At 44.0% G+C, this 20,817-nt stretch overlaps 1 protein-coding gene across 1 annotated transcript; it reads right to left on the minus strand.

Annotated features, from left to right (window-relative positions):
• Nucleotides 1-584: 584 nt before the first annotated feature.
• LOC100952177 (patr class I histocompatibility antigen, A-126 alpha chain-like) lies at nt 585-19,532 on the minus strand. Its single transcript, XM_023512787.1, has 6 exons — nt 19,092-19,532; nt 18,692-18,961; nt 18,206-18,481; nt 17,369-17,647; nt 17,147-17,245; nt 585-949 (listed from the first exon to the last, which is right to left on the minus strand). Exons 1-6 carry the CDS (start codon nt 19,162-19,164, stop codon nt 873-875), a joined length of 1,074 nt encoding a protein of 357 aa, XP_023368555.1. The 5' UTR covers nt 19,165-19,532; the 3' UTR covers nt 585-872.
• Between the last annotated feature and the right edge of the window lie 1,285 nt (nt 19,533-20,817).

Consider the following 20,817-nt stretch of genomic DNA (forward strand, 5'->3'; position numbering starts at 1 on the left):
ATAGTAGGAGGCATCTTTGTGTTAGTGGAGTGAGAATTCAAGGCATTTGTTACCTTGCTCTTCCCTGTGTGCTATGATGAGGTTATGCCTGTCTTCCTCTGCCCACAGCTGCAGCACATCTTCTGTGACCCCCTCTAAGGCTACAGGTTGCTGGGTTTTAGAAACAACCCCCTTCTTCTGTCCCTTCAGTCTAACGGGGTAACAGCCTCCTGCTAGTCCCAGGGCTCTCCCAAATGGTGCCATCAGCTGCCTGTGTAAATGGCCCCCTCATTATACTCTCTTCAGTGAGCCCTGTGATTGTGCCTGGTGTAGGGCCTCAAAGGGATAAAATATCAGCAAGAATTTACTCATATTGCAGAACTGACACATCACTTACTGATGTTAGTTCCAACATGAGGCTTACTATGATGTATGTGAATTAAGAAGTGTTCAGGTAAGAGTGATAGAAGAAGGGCAAAGGCAGGAACAGTCTGGCTATTAATGTGCGAAATTCAGAGAAACCCCATGTTCAGATGCTGCCACGGGTCAGAAACCTGCTGTCACAGCAGAACCTGGGCAGATCCCACCAAAATAAGACAGATAAATTCCACAGGAAGAAATGGAATTTATAAGGGAAAAATAAACAACACACCAGTGATGGGGCAGAATTGAGATGTGCCATATGCAGCCCTGAATCCCCATAGTTTTGCAGAATTGCTCAGCTTCCCTGATGTCTGAGGCCCTGTGATCTGGTGGAACAAAGGAGGAATGCAAACAACTGCGCACAAATGACCCCGGTTCTTGGTTCAGGCTGTTGTAACAAAATGCATAGTTTGGGTGTTTTCTCAGCAGAATTTTACTTCTGATATTTCTGAAGCCCAGAAAGTCCAAGATCAGGGCACTGGTGCATCCAGCGTCTGGTGGGGACCGGCTTCCTGCTTTGCTGATTGTTGTCTTTTCCTGTCTTCACCCGGCAGAGAGCAGAGAGAGGAAGCTGCTGTCTTGTGCCTTTTTATAAGGGCAGTAATCCTACTCTATGGTCTCCATGGTCATGACCTAATCACCTCCCAATGGGTCCACCTCCTTCCATCATCACCCTGGGGGTTAGGATTTCAACATCAGTATTTTGAGGGAACACAGACATTCAGTCTATAGCACCTAGTTGAGGGTGAATGTGAATGAGCATAAGGAGGGACACACACCATTTACCCTCCCCTCCTCCACCTGCCCTTCTCCTTTGCCCACCTGCCACTGCCTCAACACAGATGGATTTCCAGAGATGATCAGTTTTACGTTGGTGGTTCCAAACTACAGGACCCATCCATTTATTCTCCTTTATCAAGCTACCCAGATCATCCTAATGAGATATTTTAGAAAAATATCAATTATAAATTCTTATTCATGGGGCAGCGCCTGTGGCTCAAAGGAGTAGGGCACCGGCCCCATATGCCAGAGGTGGCGGGTTCAAACCCAGCCCCTGGCCAAAAGAAATTCTTATTCAGTACCACAAGCTAGAATGAAACAGCATTGAGTCTTACACAATGCATGGATGGGGACAGAGATTTTTTAGTTCCATCTCCTCTGAGAAGGAAAGGGGTTCCTGGGGCAGGTCTGGGGTTATAGAGAGTATCAGGGAGGGGTTTGAAGATCCTGGGAAATGCGCTCTTCTCCTGCCTCCCTGTAAGTGCTCATCTGAGAGCAGCACAGACACAGGACACCAGCTGGAGGAGAAAGAAGTCCTCCGGTCCTGCCAGTCCACAGAGAAGCAAAGTGGAAAAATCTGAACAATTCATGTCTCACCAGTTCTGTTCCACACAATGCAGGTTGTTCAAGCTATGGGGAAAAACTTCTCTGACTTTCTCAACTTCTTTCCCACTGACCAGCCCTTATACCAAAACCTCAGGATCCTTTAACAGAACATGAACAAATTCAGGTCATTCAGGGCAAACACTGCCAGGAAATGTGTCTGAAATCTCACCTACACCTCAGTCACCCCTCAGGACCTGATGTCCCCAGAGGCAGATTTAAAGATCAATCCTCTCCACAACCTCCTCTGAGTGAGGCCAACATAGGGCTCTTTCCTTGCTCGGGGTACTCCTGAAGGTGTCTTGAGGGCCCTAGTACCTGCCTGCAGCACCTCACTCCCACCTTCTGGGTGTTGAGTAGTTGACCACACACACTTTGATCAAGTAGTGTCTTGTGTACTTTACAAAATTATTCTTCTCCCTGTAGTACTTGACCACCTCAGCCAGACTGTACATTGCTGTTCAAGCCTGCAGTTCCTCACTCAGGTAGATGAAATCCTCCCCGTCCTAAGAATCTTTAAAGTGTCCCCTCAGGAGGCTTCCCTTGGGCACCACCATGTAGCAGTTTGTCATCTTCAAGGTACAAGGCCCTGGACCCTCCCTGGCCATTACCCTTGTCCCACCCCTCCCATCTTCTCATTTCTTCCTATGAATGGGCAAAACAAAAGTCAGGGACAATCCAGATTGGAAAGAAAACCTGAAGCAAAAGCCTCACACCTGTCCCAGGCCCTGAGGGGTCAGAGTATTCCCTGCCACTCCAAGGTTGCTCTGGAGCATCAACCACCCATATTGAGAATAGAGGGATCTAAATAGCTGCCTGATGCAGGTAGTATGCACCTGCTCCCCAGAGAGGAAAAGGAATATAGTATGTAGACACTCACACTCTGAACAGATCATCAGGGAGAGAACACTAGGATTCATCAGAAAAGTGACAGGAAGCATCAAAAGGAAGTGAGAGAAGGCTTGAGGCAGCTTTCCCAGCTAGGACTGGCTGGGAGCTGGGAGAAACTCTAGGATACAAGAAAACATTAAGAGAGAACCCCCAGAGCTCCATACTCTGAAAAGTGTTTGATGATCTTGGCTATAGAAGAACCACTTGACCTATAGAGATCTTGGGCCTAATATAGGTAGCTGCCTAGAGATTGCACAGATAGAAAGCGAACCAGAAATGGAACCTGCAGGAACTTCACAGGCATCTGAGCCTGTAGCTGCTTCAGCTTATCCCTATTCTGAAAGGCTAGCTACCAGGGATCTAGAGACACATCTGCTACCACTGCAATTTCAAGGAGGGTGTTAACACCCCGTTACACCAAACATTCAGATAGCTATATAACAACAGGAAATATGAAAAAGGAAACAAACATGACACCATTAAAAGACCACAACAATTCTCCAGAAGTAGAGCTTAATAAAAAAAAATTCCTCATGCCTGTGGTCCCAGCTACTTGGGAGGCTGAGGCAAGAGAGTTACTCAAGCCCAAGAGTCTGAGGTTTCTGTGAGTTATGATGCTATAGCACTCTACCCAGGGTAACAGAGTGAAACTCTGTCTCAAAAAAAAAAAAAAATTCATCAAAATGACAGATAATTAAAAATATTGATTTTAAAGAAGCTCAAAAATGTGTAAGAGAAAACCAATGCAAAGCAATTGAAAAATCAGACAGGATGTAAATGAGAAATTTGCCAAGGAGACAGATATTTTGGAAAAAACAACCAAACCTCTAGAAATTCTAGTACGGAAATATTTACTGAAGGATATACAAAACATTCAGCAATAGACTAGACTTAACAGAAGAAAGAATCTCAGGCAGGTTTTAAAAAAATAATCCAGTCAATCAAAAATAGGAGAAAAGTAATAAAAATAAAGCTATTGAGACATCTGAGATTATATAAAGCAATCTAGCTTACAAATTATCAGTATTTCCAAGGAGAAAAAGAGATCAAAAAGTGTAGAAAATTGTTTAAAGAAAATAATAGGTGAAACTTTGCAAGTCTATCAAGAGAGGTAGACTTTCAGATATAGGATTCCCAGAAATACCCAGGCAAATACACTACAAAAAATGACTTCACCACACCATGTAACCAAAATGCCTGAAGTCAAAGTGAAAGAAAGAATTTTAAAATTAGTAAGAGGAAAGCACCTAGTCATCATCAGACTAATGGTGGATTTCTTAGCAGAAACCACACAGGGCAGAAGAGAATGGGATGGCATTTGAAAGGTGCTGAAAGTAAAAAACAGACAAATAAAAAAACTGTCAGCCAAGAATTTTATATCCTGCTAGAATAATGTAATGAAGGAGAAATAAAGTTTTCCCTAGAAAAACAAATGCTGAGGGAATTCATCACTACCAAATCAGCTGTACAACAAATGCTCAAAGGGGTCTTAAACATGGAAACAAAAGGTCAATATTCATCATATGAAAACCCATGAAAGTATAAAACTCACAGGTCTTATAAACCAAGCACACAAAGGAAGAAAAGAAAGGAATCAAATGGTAACACAAATAATTTCACCAAACCACAACCACAAAAGAGAAAAATAAATAAAGAATTTATAAAATAACTAGAAAACAATTAACAATATGACAGAAACAAAGCTTCGTGTATCAATATTAATCTTAAATATAAATGGATTAAATGATCCACTAAAAATACATAGATTGGCAGAATGGATAAAAAAGTTATTGAACTATATGCTGCTTGTAAAAAACTCACCTCATAGTTAAAGACAAACATAGAAAGTAAAGGAGAGAAAAAAGATATTCTATGCAGATGGAAACAAAAGTGAGGAGGAGTAACTGTATACCAGATAAAACAGATCTTCAATCAAAAAGAAAAAGAAGGAAGGTCATTATATTATGATAAAGAGATCAATTTTTCAAGAAGATATAGCAATCCCATCAAGTATTTTTTCAGATCATGATGGAATAAAACTAGAAATCAATACCAAGAGGATCTTTGGAAGCTATAAAAATACATAAAAATTGAACAACATTCTCCTGAATAGTCATTGCATCAACAATAAAGAAAGGGCAAACATTAAAAGTTTTTTTGAAATTAATGAAAATGAAATGCAACATATGCAAACCTGTGGGATACAGAAAAAGCAGCATGAAGAGGGAAGTTTATAGCATTAATGCTGACAGCAAAAAAGTAGAAAATTATAAATTAACAACCTAACATCGTATCTCAACCAACTAGAAAGACAAGAACAAACCAAATTGAAATATAGCAGAAAAAGAAAACCAAGATCAGAGCAGAATTAAATGAAATGGAGACCACAGGCTTGGCACCTGTGGCTCAAGTGGTTAAGGCTCCAGCCACGTACACCCAAGGTGGTGGGTTTGAATTCAGCCCAGGCCCACCAAACAACGATGGCTGCAACCAAAAAAAAAAAAAAGCTGGGCATTGTGGCGGGTGCCTGTGGTCCCAGCTACTCGGGAGGCTGAGGTGAGTTATGATGCTATAGCACTCTACCCAGGGGGACAGCTTGAGGCTGTGTCTCAAAAAAAAAAAAAAAAAAAGACCACAAAAATATAAATAATCAATGAAATGAAAACTGGTTCTTTGAAAACAAAAGTAAATTGATAAATAATTAGCTAACCAAGCAAAAAAGGGAAAGGATCCAAATAGACAAAATCAAAAACAAAAAGAGAAATGTTATAAGTGATTCCAGAGAAATACAAAAAATCATCAAAGACTATTTTGAACAATGATACATTACAAAATAGAAAACTCAGACCAAAGGGATAAATGCTTGGAAACATACAACCTCCCAAGATTGAACTAGGAAGGAATAGGAAATAGATCTGCTGAACAGAACAATAATGAGAGTGAGACTGAATCAGTTAAGTAAAAATCTCCTAACAACAACAACGAAAAGCCCAGGGCCAGCAGAATTCACAGCTGAATTCTACTAAACATACAAAAACAAACAAACAAACACAACTAAAAGTAATCCCCCAGAAATAGTTCCAAAAAATCAAGGTAAAGGGAATTTGCTGTAACTTATTCCATGAAGTCACATGATTCTAATGCCAATACCAGGTAAGGATACAACATGAAAAAGAAAACTACACATCAATATCCCTGATGAAGACAGATGCAAAAATGTCCAATAAGTTATTAGTAAACTGAATGTAACAGCAAAGAAAAATGTAATACACCATGATCAAGTGGGTTTTATATCAGAGATTCAAGAATGCTTCAACATACACAAATCAGTAAATGTTACATATCACATAATGAGAATTAAGGACAAAAACCATGTGATGATTTTAATAGATATAGAAAAAACCATAGTTAACAAACAAGGAACAGGAGAAATACACCTTAAAACAGTAAAGACCATATATGATAAACACATAACCAACGTTTTTCATGAGAAAAAGTTGAATTAATTCTTTCAAAGCACTGGAAGGAGACAAAGATTTCTGCCTTCACTACTCTCATTCAACATAGTACTGGAAGTCCTAGCCAGAGCCCTTGGACAAGAGCAAAAAATGAAAGGCAAAAAAAAAAAAAAAAGAGAAAGTCAAATTGTCCCTGTTCCCTAATGATATGTATGATCTTATATCTGGAAACCTACAGACTTCTCCAAAAAACTCTTACATTTCATAAATGAATTTAAAATAAAGTTTCAGGATACAAAAATAGATGTATAAAAATCATTAGCAATAGCAAAATACTCAAGAATGTATTTAACCAAGGAGGTGTAGATCTCTACTAGAAAAATTATAAAACACTGATGAAAGAAATTCTAGATAGCACAAAGAAATAAAAATACATCCATGCTCCTGGGTTAAAGAATTAATATCATTAAAATGATCATACTGCCCAAAACATTAGAAAAAAAAAAACAACTCTAAAGTTCATGTGCAACCAAAAAGAGAAAAAAAAAAAACAACAAAACAAAGCTGAAGGCATCATAGTGCCTGACTTTAAATTATGCTACACGATTGTAGTAACTAAAACAGCATGGTACTGGCATAAAAATAGACACACACATTAATGGAACAGAAAGAGAACCCACAACTAAAGTCATATATCTATAGCCAGGTGATCTTTGTCCAAGTCAAAACAAAAATATACACTGAAGAAAGGATACCCTATCCAATAAATGGTGCTGGAGAAGATGAATTCCCATTTGTAGAAGAAAGAATGAACTTTTATCTCCCCCCACATACAAAAATTAACTTGAGATGAATTAAAAAATTAAATGTAAGACCTAAAAATATTGGAAGAAACTTAGGAAAAATTCTTCTGGACCTTGGTCTAGGCAAAGAATTCATGAGTAAAGCTCAAAAGCAAATTCAACAAAAACAAAAATAAGGAGTGCAGATGTGAGGTGGCAGGACCCCCACACCCCAGGAGATATGTTTAGGGAATGACCCCCAACTGCTATTGCTTCTCCTCCCTTCCCAAAATAACAGTCCAAACAACAACAGTCCTTTCTCCTTGCTGCCTCTGTCAGAAGTCACATAGCCTCTGTATACTTTCCTATCTTTTGCCAGAAAACACAGTCTTCCCTCCCTAAAAATTAATCTTATCCCATGTGCTAGATTTACATCAGTAAGAGAGAATATGTTATTGAAAAAGCCTCTTTTTCTTTCTTTCTTTTCTTTTTTTTTTTTTTTTTGAGACAGAGCCTCAAGCTGTCACCCTGGGTAGAGTGCTGTGGCATCACAGCTCACAGCAACCTCCAATTCCTGGGCTCAAGCAATTCTCTGCCTCCCAAGCAGCTGGGACTACAGGTGCCTGCCACAATGCCTGGCTATTTTTTGGTTGCAGCTGTCATTGTTGTTTGGCGGGCCCAGGCTGGATTTGAACTTGCCAGTTCAGGTGTATGTGGTTGGTGCCTTAGCCGCTTGAGCCACAGGCACTGAGCCAAAAGCCTCTTTTTCTTATTCAGTAACTTCCCCTCAACCTTGTAAGATTAGAACATTCTCATTCACTTTTCTTATTGACTTGAAATATTGTTAAAATAAGCAACCTTGTTTGGGTACTATATAAATAAAGCTGTTCACATAGTTCAGTGCTGGTAGCAGTCATCAGCTGCATCAGACCTCTTGATCCCATCCTTTTTTGTGTCTTTATTTTCTCAATTCCCCACCATCCCCACTCTGGTTTGTTTGCTCTTTGCACTGGATAGTGAAACAAAAAGAGACAAATGGAATTTAATGCAACTAAAAAGCTTCTGCACAGAAAAAGAAATAATCAACAGAGTGAAGAGACAATCTGCAGAATGGGAGAAGATATTTGCAAACTAATATCCAGAAACTACAAGGAACTCAAATAACAACAATGACAAAAATAAATAACCCCCTTAAGAAGTGGGCAAGCATATGAACTGATATTTTTCAAGAGAAGACTTACAAATGGCAATAAGCATATGAAAAAATGTTCAACATGACTAATCATCAGAGAAATGCAAATTTAAACCATAAAGAGATACCATTTTACACCAGTCAGAATGCCTAATACTAAAAAGTCAAAAAATAACAGATATTCGCAAGGATTTGGAGAAAAGGGATCACTTATACACTGCTTGTGGGAATGTAAATTACTATAATTTCTATTTCTCAAAGAACTAAGAACAGAACTACCACTGGATCCAGCAGTCTCACTATTGGGTATCTGCTGAAAGGAAAAAAAACCATTATAACAAACAGATGTTTGCACTTGTAAGTTTAGGACAGCACTATCCACAATAAAAGAAACATGGCTAATTTTCTTCTTTTTTACCTTTGTTTTTAGAGAAAGGTCTCAGTATGTTACCTGAGCTAGTCTTGATTCCTGGCCTCAACTAATCCTCTCACTTTGTCCTCCCAAGTCCCTGGGATTGCAGGCACATTCTCTGTGATTTCTGATGAGGAGCTGGAAAGCACCCAGAGCATAAATGTCTTAATAGAATCAGGGCCCAAATGGAGTCAGGAAAAGCTCTGCATCAACTCAGATGCACCTAAGTGTAAAATAAGGTCTCACTGAGAGCTTACATCAGAACACTAGTCTCAGTGCTAATTCCTTCCTGCCATTGCTGTATTTGCCATGTGATAACTAGAGCTGGGAGGTAGGAAAAATCTTTACAAGTACAGACAAACATATGTAGTTAGGAAACTGGGACATAAGTCAGGGAGTGGGAGGAACCCTTGCTTATTTCCATGGTAGATGTGGGGCTCTGTCATGTATGTCCTAATGCCCAAAGTGCAGAAGAGAAAACTCCCTGCTTTTAGCTGAGTGAGTGACAGTGGAAGTTGAAATTAAGAGAATCAGTGGCAGCCTCTCTCTCTATCCCTCAGCCCAGTAAATCTGAGGCAAGGGCTTAGGGCTCTGGCACTTCGTTCTCACCATTCATTTTCCTTCTTTAATCAAAAGAGCTATAGGACGGGTGCAGTGGCTCATGCCTGTAATCCTAGCACTCTGGGAGGCCAAGATGGGTGGATTGCTTGAGCTCACCAGTTTGAGACCAGCCTGAGCAAAAGTGAAACCCTATCTCTAATAAAAATAGAAAAACTGAGGCAAGAGGATTTCTCGAGCTTGAATTGGAGGTTGTGAGCTATGATGCCATAGCACTCTGCCTCAAACAAAAAAGAAAGAAAGAAAGAAAGGGAAGGGAAGGGAGAAAAGAAAAGGAAAGAAAGAAAGAAAGAAAGAAAGAAAGAAAGAAAGAAAGAAAGAAAGAAAGAAAGAAAGAAAGGGAAAGGAAGGAAGGATGGATATGTATAATTTTTAAAGGCAGCAATTCTCGTGGCCTCCAGAGAATTGGGCTACTTTTTCAAGTTTATCAAAGTATGACACTGGTGCTTTAATAGGTATTGGGTTAAATCTTTATACTGCTTTGGGCACTATGGGTATCTTAACAATGTTGATTCTTCCCAGGAATGAGCATGGTATGTTCTTCCGTTTGGTAGCATCTTGTGCTTTTCTTTTCTCAGGGTTTCATAGTTCCCTCTTTAGAGATTCTTCACATCCTTTGTTAGGTATATTCTCAGGTATTTCACTTACTTTGAAGCTACTGTGAAAAGAATTGTGTTTTTGATTTCATTCTCAGCTTGACTGTTGTAGGCATATATGAAGGCTATTGATTTGTGGACATTCATTTTATGTTCTGAGATGTCACTGTACTTCTTGATCACTTCCAGGAGTCTCATGGTTGAGTCCTTAGGAATTCTAAATATAAGATCATATCATTTGCAGAGACCAATACCTTCTCCATTTCCATTCAGATACTGCTCGTATCCTTCTCTGGCCTGACTGCTTTGGCTTGACTTTCAGCACTGTGTTGCATAATAGTGGCAAAGTGGGCATCCTTGTCTGATCTTGGATCAACTTTTATTTTTATTTATGTTTTGCAGTTTTTGTCTGGGGCTGGGTTTGAACCCACCACCTCCAGCATATGGGGCCAGCATCCTACTCCTTTGAGCCACAGGCGCTGCCCTTGGGTCAATTTTTAAATTTCCTTTTGGTGGTTTTCTCCTTTCCCTTCAATTCCCTTCATTTTTGCTATTCATACTGTTAACTCCCTATCACTTCTATGATTCCTTTATAGATGGGTAGTTGCACTGTGAATCCTTGGGAAAGTTGATGTGCTCTGATTTTTCATGTTCCCAGAATGTTTTTGTTGGCTCCTTCTCATGTGTGGTTTCTTCTTCTTGATTTCCTTCCTCTACTTATTCTCTTGCTTCCTCCTTCCTCTCAACCTTCTTCATCTCTGTGCTTTGATATTCAAGTGGCCTTTTGGTACAAGGACAAAAAGAAGAGAAAAGAAAAAAAGAAAGCAAGATAGGTGCATGGACAAAGGAAGAGAAAAGAAAACAATAAAATGAGAAAGAGAACGAAAAAAAAATAAAGAAATGAAAAATATAGGTTGGGTGCAGTGGCCCACACCACCGATGCTGGTACTCTGGAAGGGTGAGGCAAGAGGATCGACTGAGGCCAGGAGTTTGAGACCAGCTTTAGCAACAGAAAGACCCCCAAATAGAAAAAAATAGCCATAAGCCATGGCAAGGACTGCAGTTCTAGCCACTCCAGGGATCAAAGCTAAGGATCCCTTAAACCCAGAGGTTCAAGGCTGCCATGAGCCTGGCCAATACCATAGCACTCCAGCTCAAGCCTCAGAGTGAGACTCTGTTAAAAAAAAAAAAAAGATTGGTTGTCTAGCTTGTCTAAGGGAGTTATGGGAGAAAGATAAGAAAAATAACAAAAGAAAAAGGGAAACAGCAAAAAATTTAGTACTAAAAATATATTGCATGAACACCAGTAGGCGATCCATGATTAGGAAAAGAAAAAAAATGAATGCTAGGTAGTGTTCATGAATTGAAAAAAAACCTACATCTGCTTTTGTATGTGGTAGGGGCAGGAAGTTACTACCTACTTGCCATGGAAACCTGGCTTTATTTTCCTGATTTTTAAAATGTCAATGTGGGCATGGTAGCTGTAGGAAAGTTAAACCCCTGGAGGGGCAGGGAAGCTAATATCCTGAAGCTTACACCAGACTTTCTGGGGGACACTGCCCAACTATTCTGTGTGGGAGGTGGGATCTCCCTCATTTGGCCCTCATCTCTGTGGGAGTCAGCCCAGAGTTGGTTGTTTTAGCCTAGAGGTTGGAGTTAAAGCCTGTCCGTACTAGGATCCTAGAAGGCTGCTCTAACTGGGCCGTCTTGGGTGTGAGCTGTCTCAAGCTTTCGGTCATCTTTGCTCCCCTCCTGTGGCTCTCTGAGGGTGGCAGGATGCCTGGCAGCCAGAGTTTTTGAAGAGCCCCTGTAAGTGCTGGGACTCAAGCCTCCAGCTCTGTTCAGAAGCAGCTTGCAATCTTTTTAGCTCACTGTCAAAGCCTGTTTCTGTGCCCTTGAGAGTCCTGTGAGACCTAAGTTCCTCCTTGTTTCTCACCACAACCCATATGTAGAGGGACAGGCCCTCTTGGAGTTTGGTCCAGTCCCTGGTTCGCTCCAACAGGGTGCTTGGGGAATGTGGAGGAGAATCTCCTGAAGATTTAATCCCCCAGGGATTCCACCTGTGGGCTCTGTCCCTGGGTCATGGCACTCCTTTGCACCTTTTATTTGCCTCCCACTCTGATTTTTTTTTATGCTCTTGGTGTCCTAGGCTGTCTCACTGTGCCATTGAAATATTATTTCTGGGCTGGAGAATCCAGATGGAGAGCTTTCTCCCCTAACTTACTGAGAACAGTTTATGAGGAGAGGTCTCTAATCTGCCATCTTGTAGCTTCCCTGAGTTCCTTATAGCACTCCCGATTAAGTGAACTTAATTGTCAGACCTTGTATATACTGCTTTATGTGTACATTAGAAATATTTGGCTTCCATTCATTGCTCCAAGAAGTGAGTGAGAAATCAGTCTGGGGAATAGTGTCTGAGCACAGCATTCAGAGATGTTCTTTATGCAGAGCTGAGAGTCACTACCAGAATCCTCTGCCTGGCCTTACCTGAAAATAGAATGATTCAAATCTCTCAACATCACATCTCACAATAAATGATAAATGTGCTCCTTTTACTTTCTGAAGGGTAAAGGATGTTTAAAAAGGGTTTGACAACCCAGCCTGGTCACTCTCTGACCACTGGCTTCAGGGCTTGCTACTCTGGCTGAGCACTAGGATTATTAGAAAATACTCAGGCTTCTTCCCAGAACCCCTCTCAGAGTATTATGCCAAGACTAAGGACTCACTTACTAAATAAGCCCTATAAATGAGGTGAATGCACACACACCTGGGGATCCTGGTCTGCAATCTTGCTACTAAAGTATGATATGAAGACCAGCAGTATCAGCACCACCCTTGTCAGGAACACAGGATCTCATGCTCCACTCCTGTTTGTGTCTCAGCACCATGTTGGGGGGATTCTGGCACACAGTAAAGTCTGGGACTCCATGGTCTACATGCCTTCTTGATGTGGTGTCAGAACTATGCAGTCTGCTCTGGGCATGTGGTTGGATCACATCCTCAGCCCTGGAGGTCCAGGGTTCATCCCTGTTCCCATTAGTCTCTTGTGCTCTCATCCATGCTCAAGGCTTTAAATATTAATTATATGGTGTCACCCCCAAATTCATTTTCCAGCCCATACATTTCTCTTAAGCTCCAGATATGTCTGTCCAGCCACCTCCCCAGCACCCTCTCCTCCTCTCTTAGTGGACATCTCTTCCACCAAATGCCTGGGAAGCCCCTTCCTTAAGCACATCCCTCCCAGGGTTGCCCCTATCTCCACTGATGGCAGCTCTATCCTTCTGCTGACACAACACACAGCTATGAGTGTCCTCTGGGACTCCTCTTACCCACACCCAGATGTATTAAAAAATGCTGTGAAGTCCATCTTGAAAATGTATCCAGAACCTATCACTTATCTCCATTGCCACTGCTCACACTGGTATTTGCAGTCTGGAATCCTGTCCTCCTTCCCTGATGTTTCCCTACTCCTCCATTGTCCCTCACCTCTCAGTTCAGTTTTCAACATACCAGCCAGAGATCCTATTAAAAGAGAAGTCATACCACATCCCTATTCTTCTCAAAACTGCCCTCTAACTCCCCACCTCAATCACAGTAAAGGTCACACCCTTCTCACACCCTCTAGTCCTACCTGCTCCCAGCCCCACCTATGACCTCATCTTAGTGACTCTCTGTCCAGCTCTCCTGGCCTCCTCTTTTTCCCAGAACACTGACACCTTCTTGCTCCAGTGAATTTGAGCTGAAGGTTTCCTATGCCTGGAAAGAATGTCCCCAGAATCTTCATTGATAATTCATCACGTCCTTCAAATCTTTCCTCAAAGATCGCCTATGTGACAAGGCCTACACTGACCACCCAGCACAATAACCACCATCCCTGTCCCCACAGACCCTCTGGGTCACATTCCCAGTAGCACTTTACCATCTTCTAATATACACAATTTCCTTATTTGCTCTGCTCACAGAACATAGTCTGTGTCCTCTCACTAGAACATGTGCTACATAAAGCTTGTAATTTTTCTGGTTTTTACTTGAATAATGTTTCCTAGATGCAAAAACAACTGTCCTGTATCTAACAGACAAACCTCTCACACTGACGTCAATGCTGCCTGTGCTTTTTTCCCCAGTGCTGTGTGTGCCTTCTCTCACCCTCCGTTCCACACTGACCCTCCTGCACACTACAGCACATAGTGATATTTCTCTCCTCAGAAAGAACAATCCTTGCCTCTAGCTCCAATTTTGCTAACAAGTATAAACCTAACTTTGAGCCCGCTTTAGAAATCTGTGAGTTTGGAATGGAGTCAGTACTAAGATTTCTAGAACTAAGGGTGGGGAGCAGAGCAAAAGAGAAAATTTACCTAAGATGAGAAGTGATGGGCTCCCTCCTCTCTGCTAATTCCACAATCTGGTTCCTTTAAAAAATTTGAGTGCAGCGACATAGATAGAACTGGAGGATGATATATTAAGTGCAATACGCAGGGCACAAAAAGATAAATGTTATGTCTTCTCTCTTGTCAAGTGAGAGCTAAAAAAACTGAATTCATGGAGGTAGCAAACAGGATGGTGGTTATCAGAGGCTGGGAAGGGTAGTGTGGAGGGGGAACCGAACAGGGTTGATTAATGGGTACAAAAACACAGATTCAAGAAATGAGACCCAGTATTCAGTAGCACAATAGAGTGACAAGTGTTATTAGGCTCAATGTGCCCAGGCCATGGGTTCAAGACCAACCTGGACAAGAGTGAGGCTCCATCTCTACAAACAAGATTTTAAAAAATTAGCTGGGCCTGGTGTCAGCATCTGTAATGTAAGCTACTCAGAGGGTGAGGCAGGAGGAATGTCCAAACCCAGGAGTTTGAGGCTGCAGTGACCTAAGATGATGCCACTGTACTCTAGTCCATGCAACACAGTGAGACCCTGTCACAAAAAACACATTTTTAAAAATACAATGATCTATTATATGTTTCAAAATAATGAGAAGATTTAGTTTAATCTAATTTAGAATGTTGCCTACAAAAACAAATGAAAAATGTTTGAGGTGATGGATATCCTAATTACCCAGATTTGATCATTACACATTGTATGCTTGCATCAAAATATCACATGTACCCCACAATAACAGACCACCATTCTGTATCCACAAAAATTCAAAATAAATTTAAAATAAAATAATAAATAGGTTGGGGAAAACATGGAAAATGCTGTCTACGAAAGAGCCTTAGAAGGAGGACAAGAGCTGGACAGTGTGAAAATTCTACCTGTGTGCAGGACCCACCTTGGCTGTGTGTCAGCTCCTGTGATTATAGGTCCTGCTGGGACAAGGTTTTACTGAAGAGACATGGACAGTGGAGCAGTGAAGATGACCCTGCCAAGAAATGACCACAGAAAGCCCATGATGGACTGAGTACCAACTGGGCACAGGCCCCCCCCACTCATGGCAGGTGTGTGTGTGTGTGTGTGTGAGGGAGGGCACACACAGCACTGGGGAGAAAAGCATAGACATCATTGATGTCAGTACGAGAGGTTTGTCTGCCAGATACAGGACATGTGTCTATACTTGGCTCCTCACAGCTTTCTCCCTTCCCCATCTGTAAAAGACTCAGCACAGCAAACTCACAGATTCTGGAAGGTTCTCAGGTCTTCCTTTTATTTCTTCTCTTGCCCCTCTCATTGGAAGAATTTGAGAAAACAAATTTATATTCAAATTCTATTTTTTTTTTTTTTGTTTGAGACAGAGTCTCAAACTATCTCCTTGCCTCCCTGGGTATAGTGCTGAGGCATCACAGCTCACAGCAACTTCCATCTCCTGGGCTCAAGTGATTCTCCTGCCTCTGCCTCCCAAGTAGGCGGGTGCCAAGTAGCTGGGACTACAGGCACCCGCCACAATGCTGGGTTGCAGCCGTCATTGTTGTTTGGTGGGCCTGGGCTGGATTGGAACCTGCCAGCTCAGGTGTACGTAGCTGGTGCCTTAGCTGCTTGAGCCACAGGTGCCGAACCTATATTCAAATTATTAATTTCAGTAGAATAGCAGCGCAGTGCACCATGGAGTTGAGACAGGGATGGAGACATCTCACCCCCATCTTTCCCCTATTTTTCTGTAATAGGAAAAATAATCAGGAAGGGGCACAGGTCAATGTAGGAGAAGAGGTCATGGTGGACATGGTGCTATGTTGGCCTCCCTGCTTCCTCACATTAGGCAAAGAGGGATGCAGAGTCATTCAGAAGCATCTGCAGAAAGAGAAGTCAGAGGCTTCTGATGTCACAAAGGGAGGCGTGAACACTTAGTGCCACACAAGGCGGCTGTCTCAGGCTATAGAAAAAAATAAGGAACAAATTCAGGTTAGGTACAGCAACTGGGACACTGAACAACCTACCACACACTCAAAATGTCCCATCAAAGAATCTCCATAGCCCAGTTGTGTCCCCTCTGTCCCACTCCACTCTCATATCACACTCCCTGGGTCTCGCCTTTATAAGCTGTGAGAGACACACAGGATGTCTGGGCACTGTTCCTGCCTGGAGTTGAACAAAACAGAACCTGGTCAGAGCCCACAGAAGATGTGGGTACAGGAGGAATTACGTGGCTGGGAGCTCCCATGGGCTCCTATCTACACTATCCCAAAGGCCTCACAGATCACTGCCCGCTATACATACTTGCAGCTGGAGAGTAGCTCCCTCCTCTTCCATTTGTGGGAAGAAAGTGCACTGTGAGAGGCCTGGGAGGAGACAGGGGCATGAGGTCCTAGAGGAACCCCCTAGTGTTGGATCCCAGAGAACTTTCCAGAACTGTGAGTGAAGAGCCAGGGAAGGATCAGGAATCACAGGAGAAGGAAAAAGTGGATCAGCTGCCTTCTTGGAGATCTGTTCTGAGCAAAGTCTTTTGTCTCTGACCTGTGACCACTGGGGATTAGGTCCCCATCACCATAATCATCACATTAAAACTTTATCTTTCATTGTCACATGTGCTACACAAAAGAATAAGTGTTGGCACACAGGGACCCCAGCTGGGAAAGCAGGTGTATGTAGGTGGAACCTCCAGTTATAGGGCAGGGCACCCTGCTGTCTGTAGTTGAAACCCAAGAGGAACAAAAAAATGCAGATCCTGGCAGCACCTGTAGTTCAGTGGTTAGGGTGCTGGCCACATACACTAAGGCAGAAGGGTTTGAACCTGGCCCAGGCCTGCTAAACAACAATGACAACTGTAACAACAAAATATAGTTGGGCATTGTGGTGGGCACCTGTAGTCCCAGCTACTTGGGAGGCTGAGGCCAAAGAATTGCTTAAGCCCCAGAGTTAGAGGTTGCTGTAAGCTGTGACACCATGACGCTCTACCGAGGGTGACATAGTAAGATTCTGTCTCAAAAAAAAAAAAAAAAAAAAAAAAAAGTACAGACCCTGCCACTCACCCCTTCCCTACCTGAGCTTTTCTTCCTCCACATCACAGCAGCGACCACAATTCCAAGTACAACCAGGACAGCAATGATGGCCACAAGGATGATGAGCTGGGAAGATGGTTCTGAGAAAGGACAGGAAGGTGAGGGGCCTGACCCCAGGCCTCAGCCCTGAACTTGCTGAAAGGCTCTAGAAGGGCCCCTGCTTTTCTTGAGAAGAGACATGACATTCCCACCCACTTTCTTACCCCATCTCACGGTGTGGGGCTCGGGCAGCCCCTCATGCTGCACATGGCACGTGTATCTCTGCTCCTCTCCAGAAGGCACCACCACAGCAGCCCACTTCTGGAAGGTTCTGTTGTCCCCGGAAGGCCTGGTTTCTATGAGCTCCATGTCCTGGGTCTGGTCTTCCCCATCCCGCTGCCAGGTCAGTGTGATCTCCGCAGGGTAGAAGCCCAGGGCCCAGCACCTTAGGGTGGCCTCAAGGTCAGAGACTGGGTGGTGGGTCACATAAGTCTTTGGGGAATCTGAGGGGAAGAGTCAGAAAATTCAGCAGTGCTCATGTGACATCCTGAGAAGGGACAGGACAACTGAAGTGGGAAAGGAAGTGCAAAACCCAGACCAGCCTGAATGCAGTGGTCTGGGATGATTTCCTGTTCCTTAAAACTTACATTCTCTAAGGAGGAGAACAAGAGCTTCTGGTACTGACCTGAATGGAGGCTGAATGACCGGAAGGGCTGGAATCAGACCTCCAAACACACTGAGTGGGGCAAAGAACAAAGCCGGAGAGAAAAGGTCATGGTGCCCAAAGCTGCTGCAGGGTCAGAGAGAATCAATGACCAGTATTTCACGTACTGTTTTCCCCTATGTTCGCTGTAAGATTTGATTTCTTAACTGTCCCAGAGGGAAGGGTGGGGCCTCTGAGTCACTGTGGCTCGGGATCTGGACACTCAGGGGCCATCTTCCTGCTCTGGACCAAAGGGAGGGCGATCATTTTAGCTCAGGGCCCTTTTTCCTCCCTTCCTTGTGGACTGGGAGCGGGGAGATCTACAGGAGATGTGGGAGGTGCCCCGCGCTGCTCGTACCCACGCGCTGCAGCGTGTCTTTGCCGTTCTTCAGGTATCTGAGGAGCCACTCCACGCACGTGCCCTCCACATAGGTTCTGTGTCTCTCCGCTGCACCCTCCGCCTCCAACTTGCGCTGGGTGATCTGAGCCGCCCTGTCCGCCGCGGTCCAGGAGCGGAGGTCCTGGTTCAGGGCGATGTAGTCGGCGCCGTCGTAAGCGTACTGCCAGTACCCGTGGAGGAGGCGCCCGTCCGACCCAACGTAGCAGCCGTACATCAACTGGAGGGTGTGAGACCCTGGCCCCGCCCCCGCGGTCAGCAGCGCCCACCGGTCCCACCCCACCCCGGCCAGCCCGCGGGGATTTTGTCCGCAGGCCCTTCTCGGGTCTAAGGTCTCAGGAAGGTCCCGCAGCCTCAGAGTAAGTCTCGGATCCCGAGACTGAGGGGACCTGGGCTTCTCTGTGGGACGGGAGGGGTCGTGGCCTGTGACGCGGGCCCCGGGCTCACCGTCCTCGCTCTGGTTGTAGTAGCGGCGCAGGGTCTCCAGGTTCATTCGGAAATTCTGTGTGAGGTCCTTGACGCGCTGCGTCTCCTCGTCCCAATACTCCGGCTCCTCCCGCTTCACCCAAGGCGCCCGCGGCTCCATCCTCGGATTTTCGGCGTCGCTGTCGAACCGCACGAATTGCGTGTCGTCCACGTAGCCGACTTCAATGTACTGGGCCTCCGCGCGGCCGGCCCGGGACACGGAGGTACTGAAATACCTCATGGAGTGGGAGCCTGGGGGAGAGGAGGGGCTGAGACCCGGCCGGACACTCCTCCCGGCGCTGGTCCCCGGGTCCTGCGTCCCCACCGGGTGGTTCCCTCGCCTTCCCCGCAGAGGCCGTTTGCATCACGATCCCGCACTCACGCGCCCAGGTCTGGGTCAGGACCAGGGCAGCAGGCAGCAGCAGGAGTAGGGTTCCGGGAGCTGTGACCCCCATCCTGGAGTCCGGGTAGCTCTGCTGGGACTCAACCGGGAACAGCGGCGACGCTGATTAGCTTAGCTAGAAAGCGACACCCAATGGGAGTGAGAAGTGGTGTTACGTCAGCAGTATCCCGGAAGAAGGACCTGACCAGGGTTGGGAGAAGGAAAACCGAAACGCGGGGAGACAGGGAATCCCCAGCGCTGAGCTTTCCCACACCCGACACCGCCCTCGGGAGAGAGACCCTGAGATTCCACGCCCGAAACCTGGGACTTTGATCTGACCCTTCTTTTCCTGCACTGAGCACTGTTCCTCACGCCATCCCCAGAATCCTGGCTCAGGAGGTGGGTCCAGCCCCTTCCCCTTCTCTTCCAGACCCGAATCCTCTCCCTGAACTGGACTCCTGCTTCCTACTCTTTTCCTCTCCACCTGGACTCTTCTAGAACAAAACTCACCCCAGGGAACTTAACGCCAGAGTGAGCTCGGCCTGGGACTGGAAGTGTAGAGATGGTGGTTTTCTCTATAAACCTGGAGACTTTGTGTCTGAACACACCTGATAGAGACTCTCATAGAGGCCAGTTTCCTTCTTGCACGATCTTGGTAACCCCTGAATGATCAAAAATCTAATCTGTAACAGAAGTGATGTTGGTCCCTTGATAGAGCAATGTGTCTGAACGCATTGCAGTTAGATTCACAAAGTTCCCCAGTTTTACTTTTCCAGACTATGTATCTTGGACTCTGAGTTGATGTATTTTAAAATTATCTCTATTCCATAGCCCTTAGTCTGTACTTGTGAGTGCAGGACATCCCCTCATACAAAGAAGCATAATTTGTTACTGTGTATTTCAACCAGGAGTTGTAGGACTTTACAATCACTTCAAAGCTGCACTGTGCTTAGTCAAAATTTTCTTCTGCAGTGTTCATGCAATGCCTACTTTTATGAATTATTCACATCTGAGCTGTGTGCATATTTTGGAGGGGACACTTGGTATTTTTTTAATGTAATTCACCCTAGGAGGCAATTAGCTCTTAGGCAGCCCCACAAATGTATTAATTACCCAAAGCAAAGAGCACCCTTCTAAACTCTGTATTAAATATCTATAAAACACTGTATTTAAATGTGGGCATTCAGTTGCTTTACGACTCTTTCCCTCTGCTCTGGTTCCTCACCTCCTGCTTCTCTAGCCCTTCCCTCTGTCCCTCTTATGCCTCTGCCCCTCCTGCTGCATATGGCACATGTATCTCTGCTCCCTCTCATCCCTCAGGCCCCTTCTTCCCTTAGTCCCACCATCTCTGACTCCTGAACTATGGCACTAGCTTTGTCCCCTCACCTGGTGCTCATGACTGTTCTCCCTCACAGTGGTCACCGGTCTGTTGCTGAGAGTCAGATTCTGTTATTTTTCACTTACAGCGCTCCAATGGGTTGACCTCACTCTTGTAAAGCCTCTGGAAGGTAAGGCACATGAACACAGAGGCTTTGGGCTATTTTGGTGAAAATTATATCCCCAGAGTGGAAAGACATACATGGTACATAATAGGAGTAAGTTAATTATTGTTGAATGAATTAATATGTTTTCAGTAAAATTGAATCACCTAAAAATCATAAACTTAAACATACTGAAATAGTTAGGAAATATTTTATTTCATGCAAATAATTGAATACAAGTTCAT

The sequence above is a fragment of the Otolemur garnettii genome, unplaced genomic scaffold (assembly GCF_000181295.1).
Source record: "Otolemur garnettii isolate 467f Iridium unplaced genomic scaffold, OtoGar3 scaffold00031, whole genome shotgun sequence".
NCBI classification, from domain to species: domain Eukaryota; kingdom Metazoa; phylum Chordata; class Mammalia; order Primates; family Galagidae; genus Otolemur; species Otolemur garnettii.

Coding starts and splice junctions, on each gene's coding strand:
- LOC100952177 (XM_023512787.1), bottom strand. CDS start 19,164: ATGGGGGTCACAGCTCCCGGAACCCTACTCCTGCTGCTGCCTGCTGCC. Junction 17,648..18,205: donor AGACACGCTGCAGCGCGTGG/GTACGAGCAGCG, acceptor TCTTCCCCTCAG/ATTCCCCAAAGACTTATGTG. Junction 17,246..17,368: donor GCCCCACACCGTGAGATGGG/GTAAGAAAGTGG, acceptor GTCCTTTCTCAG/AACCATCTTCCCAGCTCATC.